Source organism: Mauremys mutica, chromosome 7 (assembly GCF_020497125.1).
Source record: "Mauremys mutica isolate MM-2020 ecotype Southern chromosome 7, ASM2049712v1, whole genome shotgun sequence".
In the NCBI taxonomy this organism is placed as follows: domain Eukaryota; kingdom Metazoa; phylum Chordata; order Testudines; family Geoemydidae; genus Mauremys; species Mauremys mutica.
In genome coordinates, this window is record NC_059078.1 from 33,629,796 (window position 1) to 33,654,643 (window position 24,848).

A 24,848-nucleotide genomic window follows, 5' to 3' on the forward strand; every position below is an offset into this window, starting at 1 on the left:
AATTCAGCCCCCTGGGGCATATGTGTTATGATACAGTTTTTAATTATCTGATCATGTACAATTGTTCCACCGGACATCTGCTTTATCCAGTGCACAGGATGGAGCTACTGTGGGATGCATGTGTGGCAAAGGGGGCTATTGTCTGTAAGACCCCCTGCTTCATTTGTTGCAGAAGCTGGAAGGTGGGCAGTGAATGAGGCAGGAAGAGAAAGAAGGGTCTTATGGTTAGGCAGCTGAATGGTGCCTTGGAGAACTGGATTCTCTAGCTGCTTCTGCCACAGAGTTCCTGTGTGACGCTGGGTGTCACAGATCCCAGCTGAGGGCCCCCTCTTGGCCTCTCACTAGACTAATGTGAGGGTTACCTATCTGCTGGGTCCCTGGATGTTTTAAGCATCCTGAGCCTGAGCAGAAGCCAGTCACTAATCCCTAGGCACATTCTTGGGGCACAGAGCCGCTGACTGGCTCCCTTTCATGAGACCTAGCACTTGCTATCGAAATGCTTACCCCCTGGGCTCAGCTGACCCCCAGTAGCTTAAACACCCCCTCTCCCAGAACTCCACCCAGAGGTGTGAGCCTCTTCTCTCAGGAGGCCTGGATATGTAGCATATAACACATGCAGATACTTTTCAGTCTCATGCCATTACCCTTTTACTTAACAGATAAAGCATGAGAGAATTCAGATCACATAGAAAACAACAAACATCTTAACTGTGGTGCCCCTCACTAGATCACCCTTCCCGTGGAAGACCAGCTATATTCAGGTAGGTAAACAGGGTTCCCTGCCTCATCAGGCTTCTAGATGCTGGGTTGTGTCTCCTTCATCCTGAGCTGGAAAAAAAGTGCCCTAAAGAAGAACAGCAGCTCCTGCCCGTTTATAACTTTTAGCTCCCTTTAGCTCTGCTCAGCCTCCTCAGGTGACTTTATTTTCAAGGTGACCTCTCCCTTGACAAATCACTTCTCCTGGCTGGGAGCCAGACTATTGATTAGAGCTATTCCATTTCAATGGAAGAGCACTTTAAGTCAAGGACCCTCATTTATCCTTTTGCCACAAGCCTGTGGAATTTTAGCCCCAGAAGGGCGCAAACAGCCAATAAAGAAGTAAAAGGGGCAGCACATTCAAAGTGGAGTTTGCATCTTGGTAAAGATCCTTGCAGAGATAATTCCATCATCTCACACCAAATTCATAGCCTGTACAGACAGAGTCCCAAGTCGTCACACTGCACAAATCACTTTTCACAAGTGGTCACTGATTGTGTGTTCCTCATTTCCTGGGTTCCCAATGTCAGACTTGGGGATCTTGCTTGCAGCTAGCTCACAGCTGCTACTGAAGTTAATGGAGCGGGGCTTTGCAAATATAACATGGTATATGATGCTAAGTTCTCTGAAAAATCAGGTCCTAGGTGTCTCAAAGTCGGCACCCAAAATTAGTGGCTACTTTTGACCTTAATCTCGCTCTGCCTCAGTTCCCAATCTGTAAAATGGGGATAAACCTCTCTCACCACCCAAAGATACTGTGAAGCTACTTTAATTAATAGTCAGGAAGCACTCCAATAATTATAGTGATAGTGGGTGCCACAGAAATGCCCACGCGGAAATGGATAATTTTGTATTAAGAGCAGCATTTGAACAGTGTGCTGTAAACAAGGCCTGGAGCCACACATTGACCAATGAGGTGAAAACAAAATATTGACTACTGCTCATTAAGTGACCACTATCCATCCTGTCCATGAGGCAGGAGTCTTGTGGAAAAAATTGCCTGTGATCATATAATTACAGGCAGTCTCATAATCTGTGCGCACAAACGGGTTGCATTAAGGTTATATGGATTATACTGTCATTTTCTCACTTTGGACGGCTTGGCTTTTCCACCTTAACAATATTCTTTAAATGCAGTTTGTGCATGTGATATATGTCACTGGAAAGGTGACAGCAGCATCACCCCCTTTCATAGATGGAGAAACTGAGGCACTGAGGAAGGGACTTGCCTGAGGTCACCCAGCAGGTCAGTGGGAGAGAGAAGCTCAGAGTGCAGGTTTGCTGACTCCCACGCCAGTACCCCACTACCTGGACCACACGGCCTCCCCTTTAAATTCACCTGCCCCCTCCTGAGAGCACCCTTTACAGCGCACCCCATTGTCTGGCTCTCTGGGTGCACCAGTAAGTACAACAAACTGATGTTTCCACTGGTCCTGGAGCTGGATGACAAATACCCACAAAGTGTCATTTAACTCCTGTGCTAAGGGAGTGGCTTCCCCGTGCTGTGCTTTCAGACCCCCAGGTTGCCTCACCCATCCATAAGGAAGTGACGCTGGCTTGATCACTGGAGTGATCTTTACACCTTGAGCCTCCCGAACCCGAGGGACTGCCATAAAGTGAAGTGATTCCACCTTGCCACCGCAAAGTGCCTGGGTGCCACAAGGAGCTGTGTGGCTGCCCCTCTGGGGTCCCTGTGCTTGGGATGGGGGGGCGCAGAGCCCTGTGTCCCTTCATGACCCACCTGCGTTCTTCAGCTTCTCTCCTGAGTGTGAATTCCAGCGGCTTTCCCAGCTAGGATTCCTGGGATTGCCCTGCAGCAGGTGGGGGCTGACCTCTGGTCTTTTAAAGGCAGCAGGTCAGTCACTTAAGCCCCCTCTAGTTCAGTGAGATGGATTACAACAAACAACCCTCCCCCACACACCCCCTATGGTGCAACAGCCTGCATGGGGTACCTCTCAAACTAGAGTTGCTGGATGGTTTGTAACTGATAAACAAAGCTGAGTGCTGGGGTGTTTATAACGGAGGCTGAGCAGGGCTCATGTGATATTTATAGCATCTAAACAAACCAGACTCACTGGGTCATTATAGCTTGTAAACAAACTTGGTGGTTGCGGGGTAAGAACTGGTGGCTGAAACCACAGGCTACTCCATGCCTGAAGACCACAGGCTCTTGTTGGGGGCCCGGTACAGGATCTCACCTGTGTCAGCAGAAATTTTTACTCCCAGCTTTCTCCTCCAGCCACTCTTTGCGGTCCTTTGGCTGAGGCTTGAAGCACCAGTAGCCAGCGAATGGAGCTTGGGCTGGGAGCCAGGGGCTCTGGAGTTCTCATCCTGGCTTCACTTCTGACCTGCGGCTAGTTCAGTGCCTCACAAGTGGATTGTCAGGGCTTGGGAAATGCAGAGCCCTGTCTAGGTGTGAGATATTATTGTGGTGTGCTAAGGGAAGGCCTGGTAAAGTCACCGATGCAGCAGTTCCAGGGAGGCAGGGATGAAGACCCTTGCAGGCACTTTCAAAAATACCAGTCTTCAGCTGGATATGGGACAGAACAGGAGAAGCCAGATCTACCCTGTGTTATGGAGAAGGAAGGGTCTTGTAGTCAAAGCAATGAACTTGGGTTCAGTAGCTGGTGCTGCTAAGGTACCTGTGTGATTTGGAGCAAGTCATTCTCTGTCAGTACCATGGAGGGAGCTGGAAGGGGCTCAGGTGCTATGGAGAAGGGGACCGTGTAAGTACCTAGGCTGAACTAAAAGGTTGCTAGTTTCATGCAGTGGCTGTAACACAGGAATATCTTCCTAATCTTCAGGCATGTGTACTGCACTCTCCATCGGACGTTGTCTGATTGTTCATTTTGGAAATGCTCATCAGTAAGTGTTAGCAAACCATCGACAGCAGAGAGAAGGAATGGAGAAGGCAGGTGGGAGAAGATGGGAAACAGGAGAGTGGGGGAAGAAATGAACTTCTGAGAAAAGTCAATAAGGAAGCTGCAGCACAGAAGTGCTGTGGTTGGTACATGTCTTGCTCCAGGACACTCACCGGGACATGTAAGGCCATAATTAGGTATTTAACACAAAACGTGATGGGTAAGTTGAGTAATGGGAAAGGACTATTAAAAGCCAGGTCTGGGCCTGAATGACAGAAGATTTCAAAGTCATGTTTCAGATTAAAAAAAAAAATAGCAGGATGGAAGAGACTTAAACACAGGTGCCCTGTGATATTGAAGGAATAGTCTTTGCCTGGAAACCACGTTATAATACTGAGATGCAGCCACATCTTGGTGTGAGAGGGTCCCTAGAACAGAGGGGATGCAGTCGTATCTGGGGCTGGAGGTGCTGGGTGATGTGCTGGAGCAGAGGGGACACAGTCGTGTCTGGGGGCTGGAGGTTCCTGGGTACTATGCTGGAGAAGAGGGGACGCAGTCGTGTCTGGGGCTGGAGGTTTCTGGGTGCTGTGCTGGAGAAGAGGGGACGCAGTCGTGTCTAGGGCTGGAGGTTCCTGAGTGATGTGCTGGAGCAGAGGGGACGCAGTCGTATCTGGGGCTGGAGGTGCTGGGTGATGTGCTGGAGAAGAGGGGACGCAGTCGTGTCTAGGGCTGGAGGTTCCTGAGTGATGTGCTGGAGCAGAGGGGACGCAGTCGTGTCTAGGGCTGGAGGTTCCTGAGTGATGTGCTGGAGCAGAGGGGACGCAGTCGTGTCTGGGGCTGGAGGTTCCTGGGTGATGTGCTGGAGCAGAGGGGACGCAGTCGTGTCTAGGGCTGGAGGTTCCTGAGTGATGTGCTGGAGCAGAGGGGACGCAGTCGTGTCTGGGGCTGGAGGTTCCTGAGTGATGTGCTGGAGCAGAGGGGACACAGTCGTGTCTGGGGGCTGATTGTTCCTGGGGCCATCTTGTAGCAGGTTTGCAGCCCCTTTTCTCGGTGCAGTTGTGCCCTCTTTTCACATGGTTGTGTGGAGTTTGGTGCAGGCAGGATGTGAGGGATGGGGTGGAAGGTGCTAACCTTGGCTGGGTCTCTGCATTTTTTGTGGTTTTTTTTTCTCTGTGAGCAGCTCTCAAGCCCAGAGCAGGGGAGTGGAGCTCAGTCTGATGGGTGCCTAGTCAGGGAGAGTCACAGCCAGCTTCTTGTTCAGCCCTCTGATCCGAGGAGGTGGAGACCACAGGGCAGGAGGGGGTGGCACAGACCTAACCCTCTGGGCCAGCTTGCTCTAGATTTTCAGGGGATCAGGCTTGGGCTCCCAGCGGGGGAGTGGGGGTGGCGGCTTTTCTGGGGAGGTGGATGCATGTCTGGCCGTGGGAGGGGCTGTCAGCCCGGGGACCCGAGCAGGGTGCTGCTGGCCTGGGGTATGCCAATGCCAGGGCGCACCTGGGCATGGGAGGGAGAGGGCTGGCCGGGGTGTGCGCCCCCGACCACGGCCGGGATCCCCAGCGCGGCCCGGCTCGGCAGGGCGACTCGCTCGCTCTGCTCGAGGCTGGCTTGGCTCTTGGTCCCTCCCTCCCAGCAGCGCGGCTCTGGGAAGGGGAGAGACACACCCAGCCCGGGCTGAGTTACAAGAGCCCAGCCCTGCGCCGAGCGGCGTCCACTTCGTGCGCTCCGCCGCCGGGACAGGACCGGACCCTGCGTGCCAGGGAGCAGCCACCGCCGCCAGGAATCCGGGAGCGGGCTCGGGGCTGGGCAGTACCGGGACCCTGCCGGGCATGGCTGTACCGGGGAGCTGAGAGCCACTGACCCGCAGGTAGGGACCAGTGGCCCCTGGCGCTCGGCCAGAGGGGACCCGCCCTTGGCACCGAACCTGGGGCAGGGGGCTGGGGCCGGGGCCGGACCGGCGGAACTTTCTGCCTCCTCCCGGGCTGGAGGTTCGCGCTCGTCTGGTGTCCCGGGAGCTGGAGCCTTTGCTGCGCCTAGGGCAGAGACCGGGTCGGGTCTGGCGCTGAGAGCCCCTGGGGGTGCGACAGGGGGGTAGAAGTCCCCGCAGCTGCAGGGGGCGTGTGTGTGAGGGAGGGGCTGGGTGTGTACGGGGGGGAGGGGGGTGAAGGCTGGGGCTGTAGGGGGTGTGCGTGTGGGAGTTGTATATGGGGGGATTTGTGCGGGGTTGTATATGGTCTGTATATAGCTGGCGTTTGCATATGGGGTGTATTTATGAAGTGTATATAGGTGGGGTTGCATGTGAGGTGTGCAGAGGTGTTGTGTGTGTATATAGGCGGGGGTTGTATATTGGGCATGCGTATGAGTGTGGGTATATAGGGGGTATGTAGGCAGGGGTTGTATGTGGGACGTGCACGCAGGGGGATGTATATGGGATGTGTATAGGCAGGGTTTGTGAACAGGGTGTGTGTGTAGGTGGCGGCTGTATACAGGGCGTGTTGAAGTTTCTCTTGCTCCAGGCTTGGGCTGGGGCAGTTTGGTGCGGGGCTGGAGCCTGCGGAGCCTGGAATCTGCTCTGGGGAGCTTTGCTGAGTGGCCATGCAGCCGCGGTGCTGGAGCTGTCCCGATCCCCCCTCTCCCGATGGGTGGGGACCCCCGCACTGGACCTGCTCCAGCCGCCTGTGGAATGTGGTGGTTGGAAAGAGTGACTAATTCAAACCAGGCGTCGCCAGTGGCAGGCCTGTGAGAGGCACAGGGTGTGTGTGTGTGTGTGCAGGGGTTGGGGAAGAAGAACTGTGTCCCTGCTCAAGTCTGGGAGCAAAGCGCCCCCCCAGTCTTGTAATGTGCGTCCACCCCACCCTATGCTGGAGCGCCTGGTGCCCTCTGGGGAGCTCTGAGCCGGGCTGGGGAACTCGCTTGGCTGTGGGGTAGGGAAGCCTGCAGGGCGCTGATGAGCCCCAGGTCTGTGGTTTCCGGGCGCTGCGGGCTGGGGGGTAGCTCAGGCGCTGCGCTTAGTTGCGCTCAGGGTGTGGCACCTTCTCTGCCAGTTTGGAGGCAGCAGCGCTGTGTTGCCTTGGCGCAGCCCATGGGGCCGTCACAACCCCTTTCTGGTCACTGACCCAGCCCTCAATTGAAGGAAGGGCCAGTCAGTCCCTTTGTGCCTCACTCACAGGGAGAGAAGGACCCAGCCCCCACCCCCCTCCGTTCTGCTGCTCTGGGCCTGGCAGCTTGTTTCGGGCTCCACTCACTACAAAAGTTTATTTGACTGTTGTTGACACTCAAGATTAACTCCATGTTCCCTGTGGCAAAGGGCCCAGAATGGCTGGTAGCAGGCTCCAAGTTCAATTCATAGGGACTTGGTCTTTGTGCAGAGAGACAGTTGTATTTGGAAGTCGGGGATCAGTTTGACTTGAGCTGGGAAACTGGAGACGAGTGGGGCCCAAAGGCCTGGAGAGGTGGCCAGACTGAAGTGGAGGTATCAGACAGACAGAAGGACTGATGTGTGACTGTTAGATGGAGAACTCTGCACAGGGCAGCCAGGAGTTCAGGAGTTGGTGCCGTGGTCCCTGTGGGCTGTCAGCTGGGTTGCCTAAGCACCAAGTGATAATTTGCATTTCAGCTGTCACTCGCTATGGGGAGGGCTTGTGGGGAGCCTGCTCTTCGCTGGAGGTACCATTCCCTGGAGGGCGAGATTACTGGTGGAATTCTCTGGCCTGTCCTATTGAGGTCAGATTAGATGAGCAGTACGGCCCCTGCGGGTTTGGAAATCCAGGAGTCTATAAAATGACAAGCTCTCCTTGTAAAAAGCAACAGAGTCCTGTGGCACCTTAAATACCTTCTTGAGGCTTTTGAAGCTTGGGGAGATGTAACTTCAGTCTTCTGAACACTGGCGTATTTGGGAGGGGCCCACTGGATGAGAGGCAAGCTGGGAGCCGGAACTCTTGGGTTCTTTCCCCAGCTCTGGGAGGGAAGTGGGGTGTAATGGGTTAGAGCAGGGGGTCTGGGAGCAGGGGGTCTGGGAGCAGGACACCTGGGTTCTAGTCTCCACGTGGGAGGGGAGTGGTATCTAGTGGTTAGAATGTGTGTCTGAGAGTCTGAACTCCTGGGTTCTATTCCAAAATATATCAACTGCTCTGTTCCTCAGTTTGGCCATTGTTAAAATGAGTGTGGCAGCTCTGCACTAGCTCACAAGCGTGGCTTGGTTAAGAGTCGTAAAGTGCCATTAGCCCTCTGGGGGCTAGAGAGCTGTTATTTTTATTTTTATTACAGGCACTGGGCATGTTCTTCCAGAGGACATTAATTAGTATGTTGGTGCTGAGCTGGGGTCTAGGGGCACAGAAGGGACAAGCAGACAGTCCCCCACCATGGTGGTTGCCTGAGAGAAGGGAGCACTGAGAGAGATGAAGAGAGAGCAGTGGGGCAGAGTCAGTGACAGAGAGGGGCTGTTGCAGAGAAGCTTGACTTGTGGCCTAGAGGTCCCAAGGCAGTTTTCTGAGCAGCTCAGGGTCCCTCTTCCAGCTGGGTATCCCACCCCCTGTAATAGGAGCTGGACTGTTTGGTGTGGTCTTATGACACTGAGGCAGTTTGCAAAGAGTGTCAGGAGGCCTGCGAGCCATACAGGGTGTGTGTGTGTGTGTGTGTGTGTGTGTGCGGGGGAAGGAGGGGCGAGGCTGTTAGAAGTTACAATATGTTTCCATGATCCCCTTGCAGCTCTTTTGTGCCTAGGCCTATTATTAGGCAATACACTTATTTACAGAGGGACTTGGGTAGCTACGTGTATAATCTTGTGCTTGGTGTTTGCAAGAGTCAAGGCGGCTTAGCTGTCCCTGCACCCCCTGGGAGCATGTGGCAAACTGATTGGGGTGGGGGGCAGTGTGTGTTCCCCCAGCTGGCATGAGACCATCTCCTGACCGTTTGGAGAGTGCTGCAGTTCTATCCACTCTGACTTCCTTCCCCTCCTGCAAAGAGCAGCGATTCCTTCAGGGGAAGATGCAGAGCACAAGGGGAAGCGTATTCAGTCAGAGAATGAACCGCTACCCAGGGACCATTCCTCAGCTGCTTTCTCTGTGAGGGCAGTACTGCTCCTGCCTATCTGCCTTGTGCACCCCAGTGCATGCGGCTACAATGAGGAGACTAGACTGGATGCCCCAGCGAACGTCCAGGACCATGTTCTGCCTGTGTTTGGAATGGAAACTTGTCTGTAAATCCTCTCTCCTTGTGACAAAGAACCCATGGATTGTCTAGATCGGGGTGGGCAAATGATGGCCCACAGGCCGGATCCGACCCGCCAGCCATTTTAAGCCGTCCCTTGACCTCCCGCTGGGAAGTGGGGTCTGGGATTTTCCCCACTCTGGTATTCCAGTTGGGGAGCAGGGTCGGGGGCGGCGCCATGCGGCTCCCGGAAGTTGTGGCATGGCCCTACTCCAGCTCCTATGCGTAGGGGCAGCCAGGGGGTTCCACTCTGCATGCTGCCCCCTGCCCCAAGTGCCACCCCCCGCAGCTCCCATTGGCCGGGAACTGCAGCCATTGGGAGCTGCAGGGGCGGCACCTGCGGATGGAGCAGCACCCAGAGCCGCCTGGCTGCAGCTCTGCATAGGAGCCAGATGGGAGACATGACCACTGCTTCCGGGAGCCGCTTGAGGTAAGTGCCGCCCAGAGCCTGCACCCCATAGCCCCTCCCTGTGCCCCAAGCCCCTGTCCCAGCCCTGATTCCCCTCCTGCCTTCCGAACCACTTGATCCCAGCCTGGAGTGCCCTCCTGCACCCCAAACCCTCTCATCCCCAGCCCCACCCGAGCCTGCACCCCTTCCCGCACCCCAACCCCCTGCCCTAGCCCTGATCCCCTTCCCGCCCCCTGAGACCCTCGGTCCCAGCTGGGAGCACCCTCCTGCACCCCAAACCCCTCATCCCCAGCCCCACCCCAGAGCCTGCACCCCCAGCCAGAGCCTGCCCCCCTTCCCACAGCCCAACCCCCTGCCTTAGCCCTAGCCCTGATCCCCCTTCCACCCTCCAAACCCCTTGGTCCCAGCTGGGAGCACCCTTCTACACCACAAGCTCCTCATTCCCAGCCCCACCCCAGAGCCCACCCCACCAGCTGGAGCTCTCACACCCCCTCTGCACCCTACTCCCCCACCCCAGCCCAGAGCCCCCTCCCACACCCTGAACTCCTCACTCCTGGAGCCCGCACCCCTGGTCTAGATGCTTGTTGGAACTGTCTGGATGACACAACTGGCCTTTTTGGTTCATTCACAGGGATCTTCCCCACCTCTCCAGGTGAGGCCGTGGTGGTCGGGATTGCGTGTTAGGGGGAGATGTGCTAGTCTGGGGTGGGCAAAATTTTTGGCCCGAGGGCCACATCTGGGTATGGAAATTGTATCACAGGCCATGAATGCTCACAAAATTGGGGTTGGGGTGCGGAAGTGTGTGTGAGGACTCTGGCTGGAGGTGCGGGCTTTGGGGTGGGGCTGGGGGTGAGGGATTTGGGGTGTAGGAGGGTGCTTCAGGCTGGGATCGAGGGGTTTGGAAGGTGGGAGGGGGATCAGGGCTGGGGCAGTGGTACGGGGGAGGCGGGTGAGAGCTCTGGCTGGGGGTTCAGACTCTGGGGTGGGGCCAGAAATTAGGAGATCAGGGTACGGGTGGGGGCTCTGGGCTGGGGCAGGGTGTGGGGAAGGTGAGGGCTCTGTCTGGGGGTGCGGACTCTGGGATGGAGCTGGGGATGAGGGGCTTGGAGTGTAGGAGGGTGCTCTGGGCTGGGACTGAGGGGTTTCGAGGGTGGGAGGGGGATCAGGGCTGTGGCAGGGGGTTGGGGCATGGGGGGGGTCAGGGATGCAGGCTTTGGGCAGCACTTACTTCATGCAGCTCCTGGAAGCAGTGGCCATGTCCCCTCTCCAGCTCCTATGTGGAGGCATGACCAGGTGGCTCTGCGTGCTGCCCTGTCCGCAGGCGCTGCCCCTGCAGCTCCCATTGGCCGCGGTTCCTGGCCAGTGGGAGCTGCGGGGGCAGCACCTGCAGACAGGGTAACATGCAGAATCCCCTGGCTGCCCCTAAATGTAGGAGCTGGAGGGGGACATGCCACTGCTTCCAGGAGCTGCGGCACATGTGTGCAGAGTGTCCCCCGACCCCGCTCCCCAGCTGGAGCACAGGAGCGGGGCAAGCCCCAGACCTTGCTGCCCAGCGGGAACTCGAGGGCTGGATTAATTTGGCTGGTGGGCCAGATGTGGCCCGTGGGTAGTAGTTTGCTCACCCCTGTGCTAGACAATGGCATAGGTGCTGGAACTAGGTGGGCTCCCCCTGGCTTGAAGTGGTTTCCATCATACACAGGGTTTAGTGGCTCTCAGCACCCCCACTATACAAATTGTTCCAGCGCCCCTGGACGATGGACTCTTTGTTCTGAGGGCAGCGGTCTGGGTGCCCAGGCTGCTCTATGGCGGGTAAGAAATACCAGGGAGCTGCCCAGTGGGCACAAAGGCTGCACAATATGTCCTGGGACAGACTGGAAGCTGCCTGGCTTTCACAGCTCATGGAAATGGGGGACAGGGCTCAGTGAGAGGTAATTCAGGGGCCCTTCCAAGCAGACTTACCAGTGTGAGAGATAGATGAAACATGGTGGAGCACACGAGGGGGCATAGGAGGAGCCAGGCGTCCTCTCTCATCACCTCCTGCTCCCTCTCTGGTTCTGGGAACTCTGGCGTGACAGGCAGAGGCTGCAGCTCCCTTGCTGCTTCATATTCTTATTGTACTGCTCTCACTGCATGGGCTTGCCCCAGTGTTGTAACATGGTTAGGTAAATAGCTAGGTGCTGTGGGAAGCGCCAGCCCCAGGAGCAATTACTATGGTTTCTGCAGCGCCCATAAACTCACAGGGTGTTACACAGACAAATGAAATAAAGGCCCGTTCCCTGCCCTGGAGAGCTTGCCATCAAAACGTGAGACAAGCTGCAACAAGTGAGAGCAACAAAGTGTGTGTGTGTATATGGGTCTAGCCAGGTTCTTACCTAGGCACCTATCATCACAGCATGGGAGTGTGTCAGTCTGTCTAAGTTCTTATATAAATGACTATCGCAGTTGTGTGTGTGTGTGAGGAGTGGCGAGTTGTGGGTGTTTGTGGGTGGGGAGTTGGTAGTGGTGTTGAGGGGGGAGTGGGTTTGGAGGTGTGTGCATTTGTGGAGCCTAGTGGTGGTGGTGTGTGTAAGGATTTATAGTGTGTGTTACTAACGATTCAGGGTGTGTGCAGGGATTTGGGGGAGGGTGCGTGGGGGGGTTTGGGGTGTGTGTGGGAGGGTTGGGGTGTGTGTATGTGGGGGTGTGCATGGGTTTTTTGGGGTGTGTGTGGGAGGGTTGGGGTGTGTGTGTAGGGGTTTGGGGTGTGTGTATGTGGGGGTGTGTGGGGTTTTTTTTGTGTGTGTGTGTGGGGGGGGTTGTGTGTGTGTGTAGGGGTTTGGGATGTGTGTATGTGGGGGTGTGCGTGGGGGGTTTGGGGTGGGGTGGGAGGTGTATCGGGGCTTGCGTGGAAACTCTTTCTCATTTGTATGCTTGGGGAACCAGTCATGTGTTAACCCTTGGGCTGGCTCAGCACCCTCTCCATTCCCAGCTGTCTCTGGCTCCTGGTTCCTAGGTCAGGAGGAAAGTAACCAAGAGGCAAGGGGTAAGCTGAGGCCCAGAAAGGCCTTGGCCAGTAGTCACTCTCTATGGCCAGCAGAAAGTAGGAATTCCGGATAGTGCATCCTCCCCTGATTCCCACCCTGCCAGCTGTTTAGAGTGACTGCCCTGCTTGCAGGCACCAGAACTATTAGCCTGCCCCAGCAACCTGTGCTCTGGGCCCCTCTGTGCAACAAGAAGCTGGGTGCATTGGCACAGGCCTGCTGGCATGATGCACTCGATGTTTGTGCACAGGGTGGACTCTCCCGCTGAGTCTTTCCTGCTGCCAGGGGGATCCCTTCTCTTTTGACAGCCAGTGCCTGGTCTCCTGTTGTGACCCCTCCATTGTGCCCTCACTTCCCCATTCTCTTTAGATGCAGAAAAATCCACCAACACTAGGCAGAATATTCCCCCCCACCCCCAAAGAGAGAAGTGCCCTTAGAGACTTACCTGTCCCCTGTCCCTGTAGCATCTGGGCTACACTCTATTTATCCTCTCACACCCTTGCTGTTATCCCCATTGGGCAGGTGGGAACCAAGGCCCAGAGAGAGCCACTTGGCCACGGTCCCACAGCAAGTCTGTTGTGGCGCAGAGATTTGAGCCCACTTCTTCCAAGGCCCAGGCTCCACACCCTTCTCCACTGACTCCATGAAGCCCACTATTGATTTTACGTGGCAGGTACTCAGATACAAGGGTGATGGGCAGCAGACTAAAACCCACAGAGCGCGATGTGTGGGGATGCCTGGATGGATGGATAGATGGAGGGGGGCAATGGGGATAAAGAGCTCGATGGGCACGTAAGGAGGCTGGATGGATGGGCCACTATGGTGATGGAGAGAAAATCAGAGGTTGCCTCGTGATCCAGATGCTGATGTGGTTGGAGCCAACGTGCTGGGCTGGGTCAGTAACTGGATTTCGAAGGCAGTCATGTGACTTTCTGGTGTTATTCAAGTCACCAGGGACGTGGCGCTGTTCCAAGGGCTCTGGTGAGGACTGCTGCTCTGCCTCCCGCACAACCCACCCCACTTTCACTCTCGGCACTAATTGGAAAGAGCAGCGTGTCCCTGGGGAACACAGGCGCCCACTTGTTCACAGAGGCCAGTCCCAAGCCGAGAGCAAAGCGGCACATTGTTCTCGGCCCAGCGCCCCTCGCAGTCACACCCGAAGACGGATGTGTGAAATCTGCAGGGTGCTGGGCAAAGAGCACAGAAGGACTTTCGCATGCACCATGGAGCGGTTGGGCAGGAGCGGACCCCACAATAGCCTGCCAACCTCGGTGGGCAACAGAGCTAGAAATGTGTCACTGGTGGGCAATGGTGGGTGCTCCCACCTCTGCTTGCTGCCATATGGGCAGGGCCGCCCGCGGGGGGGCAAGTGGGGCAGTTTGCCCTGGGCCCCATAGGGGCCCTGCGAGCCCTGGCTGAGAATCCCTTCCCTGGCTACTCACTTGGTGGTGGTCCAGGTCTTTCGGTGGCACTTCGGTGGCGGGCCCTTCACTTGCTCCTTCGGCGGCACTTCAGCGGCGGGTCCTTCAGTGCTGCTGAAGATGTGGAGCGAGTGAAGGACCCGCCGCTGCAGACTTGGAGCGCCGCCCGGTGAGTACAAGCGCCGCAGCGGGTGGCGCCTTTTTTATACGTCCGCTCCCCCACTTTGCCCCAGGCCCCCTGAATCCTCTGGGCGGCCCTGCATATGGGGCATGTCATCCCTGGCTCCTTCCTTGACACCAGAACAGCGTCTTCAGCGCCCTCCAGCACCCACCTTTGCCCTTCTTGTCCTGTCTGTCTCCTCATTCCTGGACTCGTTCTTTATTTTCTTTCTTGTGCCCATCTCTGTTTGTGCATCGGTCTGATTGTGCACATGTGGGTGTGTGCGCACATGTGTACATCTGTGTGTGTGCATGCGTGTACACCTCACTGTATATGTGTCTGTGCATCTGTGGGTGGGTGCATACTTCTGTCTCTGGGGGTGTGCATGCACGTACATCTGTCTGTGTGTGCACACGTGTACAGCTATTTCTGGGTGTGTATGCACGCGTCCCTCGGTCTGTGTGGGTGTGCACACGTACATCTGTCTGTGCATGTGCATGCACCTGTCTGGGGATGAGTGCGTGCATGCATGTGTGAGTGTGTGTCCACATGTGCACCCCAGTGCATGGGTGTGATGGGATGTGACCACCCATGATGTAGCTGGAGGAACACTCTGGGGAGGAGATGGATGGAGAATCTCCTGAGAACTGGCTGCAGCGGCTGCAGGAGCCATTTATCTGTGTTTGCTGCCATGTACAATTAAGCTGGTATGAAGCAGAGCGGCTGTGCCAGAGGGAGTGGCATCCTGAGCTGGGCTAACGCCAGTCCCCACAGATCAAACAGACTGTGGGGGAAGGGTGTCCAGAACAGGACCCTGGGTGTCTGGGCTGGCGGTGCCGTGGGGCAGCGTTCTAGCACAGGCTGTGTTACTGCAGCCGGCCTTGCTCACAGGAGCCTGGGAGGGTCGCTGGCCACCTGCCGCCACCACAGCACGAGTTTCCTTGCTTAGGGCGGCCATGTCGTGTCGCACCCCTTGCCCTGCAGAGCCTGTAGGTTCAGTTGGCTGAGGGACCAGCAATTCCCCCTGAGCCCTGGCAGCGCTGGCAGAGACTCAGCCTGAAGGGGCTGCATGAGAGGACGTGGGGGAGCAGGAATCTCCCCAAGTGAGTTTTTAAGCCTTTATTTTTCTCCAGCTGAGAGGCTGCAGAGTGGGAGCTACCGGGGTGGGTGGTTGGATGCTGGGTGCGTGCAGTGCCCAGTGTTTGGTTGTTAGCTGCCTGGCACTTATGTGGATAGCCCAACACATGTCCTCCTGCCACAGGGGGGTAGCATGGAGGCTTTGGCATTCAAGGCATGAGCACAGGAAGAGTGAAAACCACAGAGCCTTGTTCTAAAGATCTCAAACTGTATAGAACATGGTTTAACAATGTGTGTGCACCATGACGGAGGGGATGCTGCCATATGTGTGTGTGCCACGACAGAAGGGATGCTGCCATGGCTTGGCACAGGAGGTTCTCGGGTGCTGTGCTGGAGCAGAGGAGATGCAGTCATGTCGGGGCTGGAGGTTCCCGGGTGCTGTGCTGGAGCAGAGGGGATGCATTTGTGGCTTGGTGCTGAACTTGGAGTCTGCCTCACTCACCCTGTGAAATCTCTGCTTGGTCTCCACCGAGGCTGGCAAAGGTCACCTGGCTGATTGTGTGCTGGCCATGGATTTTCCGAGATTAGCTGCCACTGCAGCCCCAGCTTCGCTCAGCAGATCTTCCCTTTGTGTCCTGAGTAGAAGTTTGGGATTGCGTCAGCCCATCGTCTCTGTGCACACAACAGTAACTGACAGTGTCCAGTGGGCCTAAGGGGATTAGTGCTCTTGCTGCCATGTGCCTTCCCCACGCTCTGTGTGTGCTAGACACCTAACTGCCTCTGGTCTGCCTCCGGTCTCAGTCCTCCCTCTCCTGGAGATGGTTTGGATAGTGATGGCAGCTGGAGCTCTGGAGGTGGCTGCCCGGGACCCTTCCCAATTGCAGATTGGAGGCTGGAGGTGCTGACCGGTGGCCTGGGATCATAGATTATCCCCTGGTCTGGGAGCAGTGTGCAGCTCTCCTCTTTCTTGAGGCCTGGGGATGATTATTTCAGTATGTTTGGAGTGAATTGATGTAATGACTTGGCTATGCAGCAGGCAGGGTTTCAGCCCATGGAGGTGCTGAGGAGAGGACATTAAGGATCACTGAAGTCTGGAGGAAATCCCCGAAGCAGGGATTACGTGGGCCTGGCAGCAGCCTCTCTGGTTTGCCATCAGCCAGCTGTGACACCAGCTCTTTGCACATGTAGCAAACCAATGCAGAGGGATCATGTCACCCAGCTGGGAAATGCAGCTGCCTCTGGGGGAGGGTGGGGCAGCTGTCTGGGCACGCACAGCCGTGCTGCACAGCAGCTCAGCCACAAGCTGCTCCCTCTTTCCAAACGCCTGGAGATGGGGGAGGAGTGAAGGCGGCCGTGACCTGGAGTGGAACTGGCCCTTGAGCAGACACCTGAGTGCAAGAACAGAGAAGTGATGAGGCCGGGCTGGGCTAAGTCTCGTGTGCGTGCCACTGGGTGAGCCCAGAGTGGGACCATGCAGTCTGCACACTCCGAGCCATCTCAGACCCAGCTCTGCAATGCGGGGAGGAATAATGTCCTGGGTCGGGGGTGCCACCCATCCCAACTTGGGGCTGCCTGGGCCATCAAGTCCTGCAGGAAGGTCCCAGCTTCTTCCATGGTCTGGGCTGTGATGCCACAGCAGGGATGACAGGTTAGTCTCCCTAGGCCCAGAGCTTCCTAGCTTTTCTCCCTGCCTCTGCTTCTCCCTCTTGGAATCGATACCAGGAGACACCAGGATAAGTCCCCTGCTCCTGCCTTTCAAGTTCTGTTCTGGCCACTTTAGAATCTAGAGGCGAGGAGCCCTGTGCTTCAGGCCCGTCCTTTGCCGTACTGAAGGAATCCTCAGGGACCTTCCTGGCCCTAACTGGGAGCCACCAAGAACTCCAGCTGTCCTGCTGTCCCTGTGCCTGGCTGCTGGGGCTGAGACCCTTTCCCTGGGGACAAGGGATCACAATCCCTTCGCAGCCAGTTTTCTCTCTGCTTGAAGTTGGAGGCTAAAACAGACACGTAGTCGCTGAAGCATTTTCCTGCCTTTAGCCTCCCGTTGCTGGAGGTTTCTTGTGTAGGATGTGTATTGTGGAGGCACCTTGGAGCCCTAGTCAGGGGCCAGGGCCCCACTGTGCTAGCTGCTGGACAAACACAGACCAAAAGAACGGTCCCTGCCCCCGAGAGCTCACGCCCTAAGTATAAGACGGGGGCCGAGTGGTGGATGCAGACAGACAAGAGGGGAACACAAGGAAACGGGGTGGGTCAACATGATAGGCAATGGGCTCAGCACCCCAGCTGCCTGGCTGCTGCCTGTCCCCGGTGGATGGGACACTGGGGGTTTCTTTGGAATCTGAACATTCACAGCCCTGTGTGGAAATAAAGACAGTCGCTTGCGAGGTTCTCCAGGGGTTGGGACTTGTGGAAGGAGGAGCTGAAATGTCTGCCAAGGGAGGCAGGGCTGGGTTAGGCGTTGAGCCTTTGTCACCTTTTCTGTGAGGCAGAGGGGCTGCAGCATGCCCAGGTGTGTCCGCGTGGGTAGGGGAGCTGCAGCTGGAGAGACAGAGACTGTACCTTTGCAAAGCCCCAGCAAGACTCGGGAGGGAGGTTTTGTTTCACAGCTGCTGTGCATACCGTTCACCTAGGGGAGGAATAATGCTCTCCTCGTGGAGTATGAGTGTGCCCGGCGAAAGGCCTGTGTGCAGGGCAGATGCATCTAAAAATATCGAGAGCTGAAACACGTGGTGAACCTGAGAATAGCACCAGCAGCTTGGTGACTACATGGCTGGCATTGCTGTGCAGGATGCCTGCGGGGTTTTCCCTTGCCAGGCTGGAGGGGCAAGCGCTCTTGCGCTCACTGGAAACCTTCCCCTCTTGCAGCTTGGCCTTTGCCAGGTCTGTGGTGGAGCTGACATGTAGTGGGAGTTGGATACTCCTCCACCGCTTGTTTCATGGTGAATAGGGCTGTGAACTCTCAGGTGTTGGTGCTACAAGTATTACCATGGCCTAAGGCCTTCTTCACGCCAGGCTCCCTGGGGAAATCTCCTGTGGGCCCTGCTGGGGGCACAGGAACCCCAACCTTTCCCCTGCCATTTTGTCTATAGCTGCCATGGGCAGGATGAGATGCCATGATGTGGAGGTGCCCTGCCCCCTAAGGACTCCCAGTGCTGCAGCACCAGGCTTAGCGTAATGCTGGGAGATCACCCCGCAGAGTGGAGTGCAGGGGTACGGCCTACAGGGAGGGGAAGACAGCAGCTGTGGGGTGGGGCTGGGAGGTAGCGTGTGGTGGGGAAGAGAGGAGGGTTAGGCACACAGTGCTTTGGGGCCTTTCCTCCAAGTGGGCAGAACAAGCCGGCTGTGCAATTCTTTCCCTGCTTTGATCTCAGATGGGCTGGACTTTGGGCCCTGTGCAGGATGGCATGTGGGACCGAAAGGCCCAAGAGAGCTGGCTGAGACTTCTGGCCTCTCCCTCCATTCATAGCAGCCCTGGTGCATGCTGAGTCACTTCGGAGGCTTCCGCACCCACCCCACAGGCCTCTCTCCTGAGCCACCTGAGAGGAACAAACCAGTTTGTTCTCCACTTCATTGCAGTTTTCCAAATTACTCAGAAACCAAACAAGTTGAGTGGTTCCAGCCTGTGTGACCCTGTGCAGCGCAGACATCGCCTCTCGGATCCGGGCACCCTGCATGAACCTGCAGGACAGCAGAGCCACCAGGCTGCTTAGTGAGAGCCTTTCTGGGGCTCTAGCCCAATGCTTCTCAAAGCCGGTCCACTGCTTGTTCAGGAAAAGCCCCTGGCGGGGCGGGCTGGGCTGGTTTGTTTACCTGCCATGTCCGCAGGTTTAGCCGATTGTGGCTCCCACTGGCCATGGTTCGCTGCTCCAGGCCAATGGGGGCTGCGGGAAGGGTGGCCAGCACATCCCTCGGCCTGCGCCGCTTCCCGCAGCCCCCATTGGCCTCGAGCGGCGAACCACGGCCAGTGGGAGCCGCGATCAGCCGAACCTGCGGACGCGGCAGGTAAACAAACCGGCCTGGCCCGCCAGGGGCTTTCCCTGAACAAGCAGCGGCCTGGCTTTGAGAAGCACTGGGCTAGAGCACCATCTCACACATGGCCCAGGGACCAGCCAATGTGCCAGGCCTGACCAGCCATAGTTTTTTTCTGTCACCTTTGGGCTCTGGAGGGAAGGGGGAATGGTGCAGGTGACTCCGATTTACAGCATGATCCTGAGAACAGACACTGGCTCCATGGCTCCTCCCAGAGCAGACTGGTTTGCATTTCAGCAGGGCTCCCGGGCGGGTGCTTTGCTGCGTGGTCACTACTCCAGTAGGAAGCTTGTACCAGTTCTGAGCACCATACGGTGCAGCGCAGCATAGCCTGTGAACAGCCATGCAGCTGCCCCAGCGTAAGGTGCTGCACAGCGGAAGGGTGACCGAACGGGATGACGTATAGCGATGGAGGCACGGGTGGTGTGCACACACCTTGCCAGTGCACAGGTGTGTGTGGGTGAGTGCCATTCTTGTTACAAAGGGAGCCTGACACATAAATTGTGTGTGACCCACTAAAATTTTTTTTATTTACTATTTTCCTGCCACAAGGCTATGGATTTGCAAAGACAACCCACCTCCCCAGGTGTTTGAGATGGTGGAGGACTCACTTGGTTTGAGTTTTAAGCCAGGGAGGTGGATCCAGTGTGGGTCTAACCTGCCATTAACTTTTCTTTAAATTATTGTTTTAAAATGTGTAAATGCTGGAATGGCGAGTGGTGCCACTGTTCCCCCTGCCCTGGGCTGCCCTTCTCCTGGCTTGAGGAGTGCATTGGCAGTACATCTGGACTGGAGACCTAGGGACTGGTCTGGGGAGCTGGGAGCTTTTAAGCAGTTGCCTTTAGAAAGCTGTCCAGTGGCTCTGAATATTACCTGTGATGCTCCCAGACCCAGCTGGCCAGTGCCCCTGGCTGGCAAGGGTGGTGTGGCAGATAAAGGAGAGGGGCAATCAGGGTTACATCTGACAACGTGTTGCACAGCTGCTGCTATTCCTTTCCCTAGTGATGTTTTTGAACACTCCATGTTCAGATCTGTGGTCTTCAGGATGGTGGGTTTTGTTTTAAGCACAGATGCAGGTTAATCCCCAGACAGCTCTGTGCCTTGGTGACACAGACTGACTCCCATTGGTGGCCATTTAGGAGCTGTGGACTTACAAGGAAACACTTTGGACCCACTTCTTTGCAGCTTGGGCAGTGGTTTCCACCAATGCAAAGTTCTACCAGCCCTGCAGATGGCAACAGGGGACTGGTGCATCCGGCCCGTGGTATCTAGGGCTCTGAGCTGGAGAGATGCTGAGCCTTGGCCTCTCCAGCGGAGTTCAAGGGGAGGGAGGAGTGCAGTGTCCCAGGGGGCTGAACGCTGGAACAGGTGGTTGGGGGCAGGACATAGCAGCGCCCAACATCACGGATCTGAGAGCAGATTCTGTGGTAGCCGATCTCCCTTCGCATTGTTATTAACATTATTGCCTCTCTTTGGATTCTAAGCGAAACGTCTGGGCTGCCTTTGGCTTACTCAATTCCACAATCTCCTTTAGATTTGCATCTTGGCAGCTCTCCTGGTGGGAAGTCCCCACTTTAGCCTTGCATGCTCCCCAGGCAGCCCTGAGCACCAGATCTCCGGCTTCATGGTTGCTTCCATTGATTTCTGAGCTCTGCAGCAACCGCTCATAGATTTTAAAGCGAGAAGGGGCTGTGGTCTGTAGGTTGCACCCCACTCCGGGGCACATTCCCTTCATTGTGTTGTGCTTCTGGTTGCAATTTTGGCTCCTGAATTCAGACGCCTTTGATTGTGCAAGAGCTGACGCAGCATTGAGCGCTCAGTCCCTCAGGCTTGGGTCCCCTGTAGTGCTTCCAGCCTGGGACCTGTGCTTGCTGGAAACGGGAAAGTTTCTTTGCCTTGCTAGCTGGAGAAGAGGAAAGGTGGGGCAGCTCGCGTGGGTGTTGCCGACAAACACCAGCCAGGCAGAATTAGCAAAGGCACAGCGCCTCCTGGTGGTGACAATCCCATGGGCAGCCGGGCCCAAGCCAACACTCCTCCCCCCCCCCCCCCCCGCACTTGGTACATCAGGTCTCTTTCCTTGCCCCTATTTAACCCCTTCCTGCTCAGCAAAGCTCTGACCAAAGAGTGGTTTTGTAGACCATGGTGGTGGGGGTGTCCAGCTATTCCCATTGCCCTGATTAGGAACAATTCATTCAAAGAAACCTTTTCTTTTACTGAGCTCCTTGGTGCTGGCCATGCACCACAATCCCTGCTCCCCACCCGGGCTCTCACGTTCTCTGACATGTGCCATTCTTCACATACTGCACTCTGTGCTGGGAAGCTCTGGCTGCAGCGTGGTGCACAAATGCATGGCATGCAGGCAGGGGCTGGTCTCAGGAATTTGGGGTGAGGTTCTGTGGGCTGAGTTAAAGCCTCCAGAAAACCTTAACTTTGTATTTTCTGCCTGTCCACGTGTTGGGGTTTGTTTAAAGTTTCACCGTGATGCATATCTCCTGGCTTTGCATCTCTCCTTTCTTTTTTTTTTTTTTTTTAAACACCTCAGTGTTCTTTTAGGGTGAAATCCATTAAAGTCAAAGGCAAAACTCCCACTGATTTCAGTGGGGCCAGGATTTCCCTCTCAAAGTTTATTTTCACTTTATGAACATTACCAATTTTAAACAATGCTATTTAGCTCTTATGTACAGCTTTTCAAATCGTTCCCCATTGAAGCAATTAAACCTCAGTGTCTTCTATGTTGGATTGTTTTCTGTAACAGCACGAGTAGTTCAGATACCAGTGTCTTTTTTTGTTAGATCCTACAACTGTCTTACTGGCTCATTCCAGAATGGACCAGAAAAAGCTAAATGTAAAAAACATACAAACAGGTGGTTTATTAAGAACTCTTTGAATTTTCTGCTAGGCTGGGAAGTTGATACCGAAGGTCAGCAAGTGAAGAGAGGAATTCCTGGGGCGGTTCCAGCCAGGACCAAAGTCCCAACAAGGTCAGTCAAACAGGATTGGTCCATTCATCCCTGAAACAATAAAACATGCTTGATTCTTGCTCTCTCTGCTACACCTCCCACAATATCCATGTGGGGTGAAATCCAGCCAGTGCAGAAGGCCAGCACTAAGCCTGTGCAAGCACTTACATCCCCATTGTCCAAGCTCTCTGCATAGGGATGACTCACCTCTGCAATTTATGCTTTGTGGTTTAGGGGCATTGAGACTGCCCAGCCCATGTCCATCCAGACTGTCAACTTCCAAAGCTAAACTATAGAGATAAACACAAAGGCCTGAGACTGCTCTGGTCTAGCCCCCTTGCTTTGACTCCTGGAGTTCAGTGGGGCTGCACTCCAGTAACTGAAGACAGAACTGGGCCCAAAGATTATAGCTTTGGCCTGTAAACTTTTCTGTCCATGTTGTTTTAAGAACGTAAGAACGGCCATACTGGGTCAGACCAATGGTCCATCTAGTCCCATTTCCTGTCTTCTAATAGTGGCCAATGCCAGATGCTTCAAAGGGAATGAACAGAACAGGGCAATTATCAAGTGATCCATCCCCTGTTGTCCAGTCCTAGTATTTGGCAGTCAGAGAGTTAGGGATACCCAGAGCATGGGTACCCCTGATCCTGGCTAATAGCCATTGATGGGCCTATCCTCCATAAACTTAACTTGTTCTTTTTTTAACTCAGTTCTAGTTTTGTTTCATTTAGATGGAGAAGGAAGAGGAGGAAACACGGGAGATCCTGCTCCCCAACTGGAAAGGAAGCGGCTCTCACGGAATCACCATTGACCAGACGGAAGATGGGGTCTTCGTGAAGCAGGTGGTGCAGACTTCCCCTGCTGCCAGAACTGTGAAGGAAGGTGAGTGCAGCGCACCAGCCCGGAAACAACACGTGTTGTTGTGAGAGGCTGGTGGTGGGGTTGTGCTGGTTTATCACTTTGGGGAGAGAATGAGGATTATGGGAAATTCTGGCTCCGCTTCCCTTGTTCCTTTGCAACCCTTTTATCATAATTCTCTCTGATGCTGCTTCTGTGGCTTTAAGGCCCCTGGCCCCCATGCTTGGGGCTCCTTGTCCTGATTCTTTGCTGATGGAGAGGCCTCTGTCCATCTTGCCCTGTCTGTTTGCCTCTTCCCTGGGGTGGGGCTTTTCCTGCCACTCAGCTTCTCTCTCCTTCCTGTGCTGTGCTGGCAGCACAGCCCATATATTATGTGCATTAGGGTAGCATCTAGAGGCCCCTGTGTGCTGCACACATACACAGTGGGAGACAGGCCCTGCCCCAGTGAACTCACAGTCTAAACAGACACAGGGTTAGGGTGACCAGATAGCAAGTGTGAAAAATTGGGATGGGGTGGAGGGTAATAGGAGGGTAGTTGGGATGGGGTGGAGGGTAAAAAAAAGCCCCAAATATCGGGACTGTCCCTATAAAATCAGGACAGCGGGTCATCCTATACAGGGTGGAAGGGGAAACAGAGGTACCGAGGGTGGGAAGGGACTGCCCAAGGTCAGTGCCAGAGCTGGGAATAGAACCTAGGAGTCCTAGTTCCCAGTACTCCTTGCTCTAACCCACCAGACCCCACAGTCCTCCTAGAGCCAAGGATAGAACCCAGGAGTCCTGACTTCCCGCAGCCCCTGCTCAAACTGACTAGATCCTACTGCCCTCCCAGAGCTGGGAATAGAACCTAGGAGTCCTGGCTCCCAATGCCCCTTGCTCTAACCCACTAGACCCACTGTTCTCTCCCAGGGGTCCTGTCTAGTGCTTTACCCATTGGACAGTGCTGCCTCCACAGCGTGTTTGGGGCCTGCTCCAAGGTGCTAACATTCTCCTTTCTTGCTGCAGAGCTGTCTCACTGACTCTCTATGCCTGGAGGCGGGGTTCAGTCACTGATGGCTCCATGTGGTGCTGTGGGGGGCAAGGGGGAGCCATGTGTGGTAACAGGGGTGTGTGTCTTTCCTCCAGCCACCCTGGGAATGAAACAGGAGATCAGCAATACGGGGGCAGCAAGACCTTCCAGATTAACCCCTCTAGGTTCCTGCCAGCAGATCACAGCCATGAGCTGAGTGCTGGAAAGCATTTGACAAAGTTGCCCCTTCTTAGGCTGCAATGCTAACGAAGAGGCTTTTGATTATTTTAATCAGCCCTGTGTGTAACTGAGCGAGATTTGTTTATTGCTTGGCCCCTGGATTGCCAGTGCCATCAGCTTGGCTTCACTCCCTTCTCTCTGTGCCTGTAGGGGATCAGATTGTGAGCGCCACCATCTATTTCGACAACCTGCAGTCCGGAGAGGTCACGCAGCTGCTGAACAGCATGGGCCACCACACGGTGGGGCTGCGGCTGCAGCGAAAGGGGGACAAGTCTCCATTGCCGGGACAGTCATGGTCACACGATGTGTTCTCACCCAGGAGCCCAGAAGTTGTTCTGGTGAGTGAGGGAGTGATGCAAGCTCCCGGGGGAGTAGGGTGACCAGACAGCAAGTATGAAAAATCGGGACGGGGTGGGGGGTAATAGGAGCCTATATAAGAAAAAGACCCCAAAATCGGGACTGTCCCTATAAAATTGGGACATCTGGTCACCCTATGGGGGAGGGAAAGCAGCCCAAGCATTCCTGCAAACTGCTCCATGTGGAGACCGGAGCAGATTTATTCCACTTCAGAACTCTGGCTGCCATCCCTTATGTCAGGAAATCCTCCAGGCCAGAGAGGGTATTGCAGAAAGATGAGAGCCTGGAGTCAGACACTGCAGAGATAGTCAGGGATGGGGACAGGCCAGGTATGCTGAGTCAGCATCTCTGTTGGGCAGCAGCTCCTATGAATGTACAGCTGCTCATAGAAAAGAGCAGCAGGGCCCAGGGTGACTTGACCTTCTGTCATAGCAGCCCCCCTGAAGGAAGGAGATGCAAATTGCAGCCCTTCAGGAGAGAGTCAAGGCCAGT

General features: G+C 55.4%; 1 protein-coding gene across 3 annotated transcripts in view; it reads left to right on the forward strand.

Moving 5' to 3' along the window:
* Nucleotides 1-702: 702 nt before the first annotated feature.
* The window catches only part of AHNAK (AHNAK nucleoprotein), a 43,151-nt gene continuing 19,005 nt past the window's right edge, over nt 703-24,848 (forward strand). For 2 of the 3 annotated variants that reach the window (XM_045023183.1, XM_045023185.1), the window contains exons 1-4: nt 5,346-5,481; nt 21,835-21,916; nt 22,627-22,777; nt 24,150-24,337. In XM_045023183.1, the coding sequence (XP_044879118.1) occupies nt 22,627-22,777; nt 24,150-24,337 (339 nt within the window). In that variant the 5' untranslated portion in view covers nt 5,346-5,481; nt 21,835-21,916. Of the gene's footprint in view, nt 762-5,345; nt 5,482-21,834; nt 21,917-22,626; nt 22,778-24,149; nt 24,338-24,848 lie in introns of those variants that run through there. The other variant, XM_045023184.1, reaches the window with a different exon arrangement.